Source organism: Excalfactoria chinensis, chromosome 25 (genome assembly GCF_039878825.1).
Source record: "Excalfactoria chinensis isolate bCotChi1 chromosome 25, bCotChi1.hap2, whole genome shotgun sequence".
In the NCBI taxonomy this organism is placed as follows: Eukaryota; Metazoa; Chordata; class Aves; order Galliformes; family Phasianidae; genus Excalfactoria; species Excalfactoria chinensis.
This window is the reverse complement of record NC_092849.1, coordinates 105,241-115,975: the sequence shown is the minus strand read 5'-3', so window position 1 is coordinate 115,975 and position 10,735 is coordinate 105,241. Positions and strand designations below refer to the sequence as shown.

The window sequence follows — 10,735 nt, the reverse complement described above, 5'->3', positions numbered from 1 at the left end:
GGCTACCTTGTCAGGCCTGAAGCTGGTAATCCGGTTAGGGGGGCCCTGCCAGGCTAAAAGCCAGCTGTCTGGTCTGGGGGGCACTGCCAGGTCAAAGGCCTGCAGGCCGGGGAAGCCCTTCCAGGCCAAAAGCCTGCAGGCCGAGGTCCCTGCCAGGCCAAAACCCATCCTGTCCGAGGCTCCCTGCCAGGCTAGAAGCCGGCTGTCCGGCCTGTGGGGCCTGGATTACCGTGCATTCCCTGATCATAGTTAGTGAAAGAAGTTTTCCTCCTTAGATCGTTGCTGCTGCTCTCTTTGTTTCCTTGTGCCCAGCTCCCATCTCCCTACCCCTTTCCCTATTCCCTTCCCATTTGTCGGGGGCCCCACAGCCCTACTGCCCCTCTTCCCCCACCCCTGTCACGGGCAGATTGATCCAGATAACACCATGACAGAGATGTCTGTGTTTCTGGGATCTCCGTTCCACGTGGTTACCATGCGACAGATGGCAGCAGAGACACCAAATTGGGTCTTGAGAAACAAGTCCTGTGGCGACATGGCACCCCAGAAAGAACTGAGTCTGATAATGGGACTCCTTGCAAACATTCCCTTATAAATACTTGGGCCAAAGATCATGGCACTGAGTGGGTTTATCATATCCCCTACCATGCACCAGCTCTGGTAAGACTGAAAGATACAATGGGTTGTTGAAAGCTATGCTGAAAGCAATGGGTGGTGGAACATTCAAGCACTTGGAGAAGAATTGGGAAGAAGTCACTTGGTTGGTCAGTACTAGAGGATCTGTCAGTCGTGATGGTCCTAGCCAATCCAGCCCCCTGCACACTGTAGAGGGAGATAAGGTCCCTGCAGTGCATGTAAAGAGCGTGTTGGGAAAAGCAGTTTGGGTCCTTCCAGCCTCTGGAAAGGGCAAACCTCTCCCTGGAACTGCTTTTGCCCAGGGAGCTGGGTGCACTCGGTGGGTGCTGCAGAATGATGGGGATGCTTGTGTTACCACAAGGGAATTTGATGCTGGGGGAGAGCAGTCGGTAACTCTGTCTATATATATGCATACAGACCCAAGTGCGTAAGGTGTTTTGATGATGGTTTATTTGTGTGTAGATTTGTATATTAAGTAAGATGTTGTGATGTAAAAGAGCAATAGCAAAAATTAGCAAGCCATGACAGTCTTTATCCCTTGCCTTGAAAACACTTCCAGCTGTAGGGTTTTGTTCCTAAGCATCTCCCAGAGGCAAGGGGTCTCGCAAGAGTCCTCAGTCGCTCTCCTTGTTCCTTTGCTTTTCTTCAAGGAGGTGGCATGCAGGAACGACACAGATGGGTCTCAATGGCACTAATGGACTCAGCAACTGTTTTGCAGCCTCCGCTGGAGCTCTGTCTGTCCTGGGCACCCCATGCCTGCATCAGAATGGGTAAGGTGTGTCCTTCCTGCGGGGTGGGGCTTCGGTCTTTGGAGACTGACATCTGGGAGACCCCGTTTCATTCCTTATGGGAGGCAGAAATCCAGATCTGATGGTTGAGGACTCCTGTGGTAGGCTGGACTCAGCACGAGATGCTGCTGCTGCCATCTCTTGCATGGGAGACCTCGTTTCTTCCTTTATGGGTGGCAGCAACCCAGATGGGACAACAGAGGGCTCCTTGGGCAAGCTGGGCTCACCATGAGATGTTGCTGCTGCCATCTTTTTAGTGGGAGACCCCGTTTTTTCCCTTATGGGAGGCAGCAATACAGATCTGTCGCAGGACTCCTCGGGCAGGCTGGTCTCACCACGGGATGTTGCTGCTGCCATTTCCTTGCCTTGTTCCCACTCTTCCCTGCTCTTCTCAACCCTCTTCCTCAGAAGTGTCACCGAGTCACATGCCCGAAGCGCCAGCCTGGATGGTGTGCCTGGGGTCTCATCTTCCTGCAGTTCGGGCAGCGCACTCTCATGCTGGGCTTCCTCTGCTTCTCCTTCTTCATCGAGGAACTTGACCCGTCTTGTTCAGCCCAGCCCTTCTTGGTTATCCGTTCCCTCCTGGCCCTGCAGCTGGCAGCTCATCGGCTGCTCTGGGGCTGCAGGCACTGCCCGGATGTGTGGCAGAACACTGAAAGGACAGAGCGGGAGGGGTCCGCATGAGTGGCTGATGGCTTTGGGGCCGCATCCCTCAAGGCTGAGCCAGAAGCCTGGGCTGTAATGCAGCCTTCCCCACAGACAGCTGACCGGCTGCCCCGGGGCTCTCTGCTGATGTGGAGAGGGGCCAGCCCTGTGAGCTGGGGGGATCCTGGCGTCCCCATACCAGCACTCTCGGGCGACCACAAACAAGCAGCGACCCTTTGGTGTTAGGGAATGGGCTCTCGTTGGGTCACCTCCATGCACAACCCATCCCACAGCCACCAGCCTCACCTGCAGGCAATGCTCTCCCTCCGCAGTCTGTTCTTTATCTTTCGCAACTGCCCTCCATCAACACTTGCAGTGCTCAGGCGTCTGATGAAGGTTGGAGTCTTGTCAAATCTTACTGCAGTTGGGAAGGAAGAGGAGATTCGCCATCAAGCCTTTGGCTCGCTCACAAGCAGCACTCAGGCCTGTTCCCAGAACCTGCCCTGAAACCATCTCTGTCCCCACTCCTCCTCTCTGCAGTTCAGCTCTGCTTTGGGGCTGCAGGAGGGATGCTGGGTTTGGGAAAGAGGAGCTGTCTGGTGACAATAAGGCGGCAGGGTGACTTTTGAGGTCCCTGCCCTTCCAGTGGCGGAGGGCAGGGCCTGAGATCCCCACATCCTCCTGCCATAGCCAGGGATGGGGTACGTCACACCCTGCACCTTCCTTTTGAACTGGCCAACCATAACCTAAGGGGAAGAGGCCGTGCTGAGCCAGCAGAAAGGTTTGACACACATCAGAGCCCTGGGCTGATGGTCAGCAAGGGACTGCCCACCTCCAGTTGATTGCCCGTGCCGTGGAAAGGAGCTGGAAGCCACTTTACCTTTCTTGCCCCCAGTAAGAGGTGGCAAAGTCTCTACTTTGGTTGCTTTCCCTGACCCAGAGAAGCTCCCGGAGGACTGGCGGCGTATCAGCGGCGGCAGTTTGGGGACCAACTCCATTTGAAACCTGAAAGCAAGGAAAAGGCAGTGAACGGTGTGACAGTGCAACAGCAATCCTTGCTGCTCTCTCTCTGCTCGTCTGCTCACAGGCACGTTTTCGTGCTGCATGGCGGCCACTACTTTCTAAAGCTGTTAGCAGGGTCACTTGGGATAGGAGGAGGGGAAACAGTTTCAGGAGGAAAGAGGGAAGACTGGCTTTGGATGGGAGGAAGGTTTTGGCTGGAGGGTGGTGAGGCACTGGGATGTCTTGCCCAGAGAGCTGCTGGGTGCCTGGACAGGCATTCAAGGCCTGGCTGGACCAGGCTCAGAGCAACCTCATTTGGAGGTAGGTGTCCCTGTTCCCCGCAGGGCAGTGGGACCGGGTGCTCTTTTTTTCCCTTCCTGCTCCAGTCGTTCTGTGATTCTCTGGCACATCCTCCTGGGCAGGACACTGATGGACACAAGGCACAAGCGCTACAGAATGAGAGCTGAGCAGCTGCATCAAGCAGCAGAAAAATACTCACTTGGGTAATACGACAAGGCAGCCAGAGAACACCAGGGAAGCCACCGGTGTCACACGGGACACCCCCATGTCCAGCAGCAAGGGGGCCTGCAGGGGAGGAACAGGGAGGTTGTGAGATGTCCTGGTCATGGCTGAGGCACTGGGGACACGAGGAGCCCGAGGCAGGGAGAGCTGACAGCACCGCAGCACCTGCACGGCTCGAGCAGCTGCCCAGGTCCTGGTGGGCCGTGTGCGGGCTGAGTGAGGCTCACGGCACTGCCCGGGCTATGGAGAAACCTACGGCTCACCTTGCGGACGGCTCTCCTGAAGTTCTCTTTCCCCGACAGCTTCTCGAGGAAGTCGTAATAGAACTTCATTTGGAAGGTCAGCCCGTCAATGAGCAGCACTCCAACGTCCTTAAGAACCACAGCCACGTTCTCCCCATTCTGCAGGCAGCTGGAGAGCAGCGACACGGTGCTTTGGATGCAGGTCTGCGCTGTCTTCCAGCTCACAGAGGCAGCTGCGGCCACCTGGCTGCTCTTCAGGGCCTCCACCTTCCTGTCAACTGAGAAAATACCAGGGATGGGGTTGATGATAAGGTTGCTCTTCCACCTAGAACTGCTTCTAAGGGACATCATCCAGAACGTTCCCGCGTTTGGACGGGCTCCTCAGAGGGGGAGGTCTGCTTCTGAGAAGGGAGGCGGTGGCCCTGTTTGCCCCATCCATGAAGCCAGCAAGGGTTTAATCCCCCCTCCTACCTGGCAGGGACCCCCTGTGGGACCTGAGGCGGTGCATAGCAATGAGGTTGCTGGCCAGCTGAAACACGGGCCAGCACAGGGTCACGGTCTTGTCCTCCATCCTGATCTCCTTGGAGATGATGTCAAAGGAGCCAAAGGTGGGAATCCAGACCCCCTGCGAGTGGAGGAGGAAGAAAGGGCGGAAGAGTTAAGGGCTGGCTGGAGGAAGAGCTGGAGGTGGTCCTGTGCGGGGACGGCTTTGGGGCTGCACAGCCCGCTCCTTCCCCTCTCCCTTCCTCCCGAACACAGCTCAGCAGGGAAACACGGGGTGAGTTTCCTGCTGTGTGTGCAGGGGAAGGCTCAGAGGAAGTCCAGGCTGAGCCAGACAGGGCGAGGAGGAACCAGACAGCCAACAAACACACCTTGTGCACCAGGAGCTGCTCTCGGATGCAGGCGGCCACCGCATCCCAGACGGCAACTCGCTCTGGAGGGCAAAGGAAAAGCAGGTCACACTCTGCATCTGCCTCTTCCTGGCACCCCTCCCACTGCTGGGCAGGATGGAGGTGGCAGATGGAAAAGTGTCATCTCCATCCCAAAACTGGCTGCAGCACCGCTCCCATGGTGGCTGTGGGCCCGTGTACCTTCAGTTTCACTGCGTGTTCGTCCAGAGGCATGGCCCACCATGAGGCCGTCCTCGCTCATTCCAGGTTGCTCCTTGTCGGCGTCAGCCATGCTGGAGCTCATCCTTCAGATGCGTCTGCTCTGTACCAGATGCTCCTTCAGGATGCAGGACCCACCTCCGTGCTCTGCCTTCATCCCCCTCCCGGGTGGCCGTGTCACAACCGCCACCACGGCAACGCGGTGACATCATGGCCAGCTGCCCATTATGATGCTGGCACTGCTGACCCATCTCTGCCTTCTCCCTCTCCTGGGCCTGTGAGTTGAGGGGTGAGGATGGGGCTGGGATGTGTTGCTGTTCTCTCAGTTCCCCTGGGCCTTGGGGACACCCCTGGTGTTCCAAAGCCTCTGTTGGGCTCCCTCTTGCCATGGGTGGGCAACAGGAAGGGGAAGAAGGCAATGGGGAGCAGTTGGGGCTGAGCAGGCGACATGACCGTGACTTGGCCACGTTGTTCTAGTGCTCACAATGGGTCCCTGCACCACAGGGCACTTGGGGGACCCTGGGTGTCTCCGCAGCCCTGAGGACCGGGCATCAGGGGCTGGGAATTATTTGATGGCATGGAGGGGACTGTCCGTGGCCTGTTCCAGGGGGACCTGGGCACTGTCACCTCCAGCCCTTCCTTTGCGCTCTATGGGGCTGTGAAGAGGAATGGATCTGGAGGGGGCAGGCTCAGGGTGCCCTATTGGATGGCCCAGAGTCACCATGCAGGTGGGACAGGGGATGTGGCTTCTGTCCCCAGGGGACCCACGTCCTGCCCCGGGTCTCTTGGCTGCTGCCAGTCCTTCTCCTGCCCCGAGTCCTTGGGGACAAACCCTGCAGGGACAAGGCTCCTCCTCGCCAGTGCAGCACTCTGACATCCTCTGATGACCAGTGCTGCCCTCTGGTGAGCAGTGAAGACCCCGATGATCAGCAACACCCTCTGATGATCAATAAATCCCTCAGCAAACCTACACTCTCTGTGTCCGTGTCCTTGTTCTCATGCTCAGCAGGGACTGGCCACCTCACAGTGCTGGGAGGCCTCCCCAGCTCCATGCCATGCACACCATGTCCTGCACCCCTGTGGGCTTCCCCTCCCTCACTCATCATCTGCTCCAAAGTCCTAAAGGATGGAGCTCCTCATGCTGCCATCAACCCCAGTACCCTCCCTCTGCTCTCTCTCAGTTCCTCCGTACATTTCCTCCCAAAGCCTTCACCCTTTGATCCACCTCTGCATGGACACAGTGTGACCACAACACCCTACTTTTAGCCCCTCTCTTATTGCAGCCACTTGTCACTCCTTTGGGTCTGCTTTAGGCCGCGTGCCTCAGTGCCCCAACCCCCTACCCATCACCCAGAACAAGGGCTGCATATCCCCTCCCATGGACACCTCCGATCTTCCACTGACCAATGAAGCCCTCTGATGACCGGTGACATCCCAACTCAATCAATGAAGCCTTCTGATGGTCAGTGAACATCTCTGACAACCAGTGGAGCCCTCCGACAACCAGAAAAGCCTTCAGATGACCGCAGCCACCTTCTGATGTCACTGCAAGCCCTCTGATGGCCAGCAGCTTGCTGCTTCGTGTGCAGGGAAGAAAAGGGTGGGAAAGGAAGATGTTGACATCAGTAATGGTCTGTAATGTTTGTGTCACCACTCCTGCAGAACCACGGGCTAGTGTCTGTGACAAGTTGGTGATGTGTGCTGTTGTAACTCAGAAGTTTGTACTTTGTGTGATCCCGTGTTTTATTCAGCTTACACAACGCAACGTATCCTCCGTGTGCTTTGTAACCACTGCAACTGGTGACAGACAAGGCCAACAGGTCAGGGCAACATTCGTAACCGAGCCCCAAAACTCCTTTGGAGCAATTGTGTCCCACTGAAGTCCCTCTTCCCACGCCAAGTGGGAATGAGATGCACAATCAGCCAGGGTTGGCCTTGCCGTGTCTGCACCCCATCATGTGGGTACCTGCAGTGCCCAGGCCAGATGATGTGCCCGGCCGTGCAAAGCCGGCCCACGTGTGTGCAGATGGCAAGGAGCGTGCCTGCAGCATCGTGCACCGACAGGGCCGTGTGTGGAGGGCATTCCCCATTGCAGCTCCGTGCTACCTGTTGTGGTTTGGGGATGTTTTGTAGATATCCCACATCAGAACATCATGCAGAGCGGTGGCAGTTCCAGAGTTCACCTTCTGGTCCTGTGGCCTGCCTTCTTTGGGCACTGTGGCTCTCAGAAGGGAGGGGAGGAGTGGCATTTCCCCAGAGGACTTTGAGCCCAGAGGAAGAAAGATGGAGCTCCCGGAAGGATGCCAGTATTTGACTTACGGAGATATTGTTACAGTTACCTGAGTCTTGGAAATTACAATAGAAGGACATTTCGACAATGAATTTCTGTACAGTATTTTACCATCCAGTGCTGCTTATCCAAGCTCATGGCCTTGTTCAATAGAGCATATAAACACAAACAGTCTGGAATCCATGTACAAACTTTCAAGTCCTCCGAGAACTGATAATGCTAATACTGCATCATCAGTTCATCACCAAAAATGTTAAGTACCATCATTTTCAAAACCCAGTTATTTTGTACCTCTTCCTGAGACACCAAAGAAGTCTCCAGAGAAAACTGACAGCATCGTGGAAGAATAACACAGAGGATAACGTCCATTAACACTCCCGACAGGAAACATCAGTCTGCAAACGGGAATCTAAGTTGAATCTGTGCAATCCCAGGTGGTCTTGTCTTCTGCAAAACAAGTGAAGAACCACAGTGTGAACATAGTTTGAAAAGTTAGATGTGTTACACAGAAAAAGATCAGAACTCCTCAGAGGGCACAAGCAAATCTCCAGCAACTTTGGGCAGACGGTTCTTTTGCTGAGATTAGCAAGACTGTGAGGAAAACAAAGCAAAGCTACGCCCTGGATTGGTGCCACAGTTTGACATCCCCTGAACAGCAGTCTGAGTCCCACTGGCACGTGAGCAGACTCCAGGCAAGGAAAAACAGTCCAGCCACACCTGAGTTAGAAGAATAGCTTAAGTGATGAATTTGCTCACAGTAGGCAGAGGACGGTTACAAGCCGGCTCTAATAACACTGCTGTCAAGAGGTGATGATGTTGCTACAGCACTGCAGCTACTACTGAACTTCCCAGTACATCAGTAGCCAAATATGCTACTGAATAGGAAAGACAAAACTATTTTAAAAAAATCTCTCAGTCCTTAGGGACGCATTCTAAGTGACGAAAGGTAAAACAAAGCAGAGCCCAGAGCTGTATTAAATCTCTACTCGGGTCACAATTCCTTTGTCACCATATCTGATTGTTCTTGTGGTTTCTGAAAGTGCTCGGTAGAAATCCAAGAGTTTACGTGGATAAAACCTCAGGATAACATCCATTTACTTACACGCTACTATTGCTAAATAATCCAAGTCAAGTCTACTTTACAAGGAAGTGTGCAACAAGCAGAAGAAGCGAAGAAGAACGTCACATTGAGTTCACATTCTTCAAGGTGCAAATCGCAGCTATTCCTGCCCAAAACGTTCTGTTTCTTCAATTGCAAATAACAGCTTTTCCTTCAGCTGCTCCTAATTCTTCTAGGGTGGAAGGTGCAAGCGACTGAAAATGAAAAGAAAGAGAAACCTGAAGTATTGAAGAACAGCTTAGACCACCAAAAAAATCCACTAGGAACACAGGCATGTGAACTGTCCTGTTCAGAGGGATAACTGCATTTGTACCCTCTAAAACAGCTGTATCTTGACGTGCATTTGTCTGTGAGAGTTAAAGCACAACAAGCACTTGAGCAGGGATAACTTTCCAGAACTGGCAACGTATTTAGTAACAACTCTCACCTTATCTCTCTTCTGTATCTGAAATTTAAAATCTGAGCATCTTCACAAAGCACCAGCAGAACTGAGAAACTGAGCAGAAGCTACATTTCCTCCAGCCAAGAGGGAGCACGAATGCGACTGTTTGTTTTCATTGCCAAGATCGGGTCTGGTGATCATGAAAGATCGATCCCAGACTCTTCAGAAGAAAGTACTACCTTCAGTACTAAAAGTAACTTGCTGTTTTTAGTGGTGTGCAAATCCACGGCATTTACAATGGAATCAGCTCCACAACAAAACTGCTTTTCAGAAGTTCAACTATTACTCAGCAGAGCTTACTGCCATCACCCAGTGATTTGCTTTCACACAATCTCAGCCACTTCCATATCACACCCACTTCCTACAATCTGAAAGGAGATTGCCATCCGTAAGAACAGAACCACGGCAGAGTTTGAGCCTTCGTACTTACCAGGAGTGACTTCTAGGGAACCAGTTTTCCTTCCCAACTTTCTCAACGCAAAATTTTTGGGGTCCGTTGCTCCCTGTACAAAAAGCAAACCATGAATTCTTAGGTCTAACTGCCCGTGTCTACCAGTAGGTAATACATGACAACAGCGCGAGAAAGGCTCGAAAACAAGATTAGAACTACTTGCAGAGCAGAAAGACATCTGTCTCTCACTACATCCCTCTGAAGAAATCCACGTAGTGAAATGCAAAACTATCAAGCGGTTTTCAAAGAAACTCAACCACTGCATCACATCGTTGGTTTGGTACTGGAAGGAATCCCTGGAGTTTACCTAGTCCTTCCACTCTGAGCAAGCAGGGATACCCAGAGCAGGCTGCCCTGCCAGGACCACGTCCAAACCATCTCTCAAGTCACTGATGCAAGATGTGTTCACATTCCCTGTATCTCTATTTCTATCACAGCTCTACCAATATGCAAGAGTCAGAAAAAAGATTCCATATAAATTTATGAAAAAATACCCTTAAACACACAGCTTGGTCCTTATTAGGAAAAAAGGAATTAACACAAGCATAAAATGAATTAAAAAGGGCTCGTTACCCGTGAGGTCAGCAAATCCTCCCACTGGTAATCCACACGTTCCAGTAACAAACTGTAGAAGTCTCATTCTCTTCTCGTTATCTATTCTTTCACAACCTGAAAAATAATAATTAACACTGATGTTAAGTTTAATATTGAGACGTTCACTTCCCCATCACCCCTCGGACAGTTGGATCAGCAGTTATCATTTATATTTACACGCTACGTATCTGTTGAGTAATTCTGACTGCTGCTCACTAAGCTGTTGCTGTGTTCTTGTGAGGAAAAAGAAGTCTACAAACCTGCCAGAACCACAGCATCTGTCTGCTGGTTCTGGTATAACGCCGGTAGATGGTATGCCTCTGCCAGTCATTCGGATCCATTTCTTGCATTCCACACAGGAGCACAGGAGAAAATGGATCATAAACATGGAAACTACAAGCTACTACTTGGCTTCTACAGCAAGACCTTTGTACTTCAATACTACTGTACTTCAAAGCACCTGCAATCACAGTACGCTCGTTTTTAATATTAATCTCTCAAGCTGTGCTTGAACAACGCTTACAGTAAGGGACGCCTACCTTGCAATGGCCACACGGGAGCTTTGGGACACAGCCACGTGTTGCTCTCCTGAGTCCCGGCTCCATTTCTCAGCCACTTACACTCTGCTCCTCCATGTTCTGCAAAGGAAAAGTCCCAAGAGGGAAATTCAGTTCATCACAGATGTCTTCAAACCTCCGCTCTCAGGGCAGTCGCACTCATTGCTCGGGGTGAGCAACCAGCTGTGTGCTTACCCAATGAGCAGCGGTTACTTTTACTTGAGCGTAGCAGGCAATGCCTAACTCTACAGTACAAACAGTAACCTATGCCTAACTCTAAAATAACAACAGGAGCCTATACCTAACATTAAAGAACAAACAGGAACCTATGCCTAATGCT

At 52.4% G+C, this 10,735-nt stretch overlaps 1 protein-coding gene and 1 long non-coding RNA gene across 2 annotated transcripts; both read right to left on the bottom strand.

The window, feature by feature from the left end:
* Window positions 1-1,394: 1,394 nt before the first annotated feature.
* LOC140262546 (uncharacterized) lies at window positions 1,395-5,067 on the bottom strand. The gene is given in 9 exon segments (XM_072356933.1): window positions 1,395-1,575; window positions 1,798-2,073; window positions 2,373-2,484; window positions 2,947-3,071; window positions 3,568-3,653; window positions 3,854-4,110; window positions 4,304-4,457; window positions 4,705-4,766; window positions 4,924-5,067. Coding segments are annotated over 9 exon segments (1,356 nt in total). The 5' UTR covers window positions 5,027-5,067.
* A 2,434-nt stretch (window positions 5,068-7,501) lies between these two features.
* LOC140262698 (uncharacterized) lies at window positions 7,502-9,297 on the bottom strand. Its single transcript, XR_011905850.1, has 3 exons — window positions 9,224-9,297; window positions 8,334-8,545; window positions 7,502-7,678 (listed from the first exon to the last, which is right to left on the bottom strand). It is a non-coding gene; the product is annotated as an uncharacterized lncRNA (long non-coding RNA).
* Between the last annotated feature and the right edge of the window lie 1,438 nt (window positions 9,298-10,735).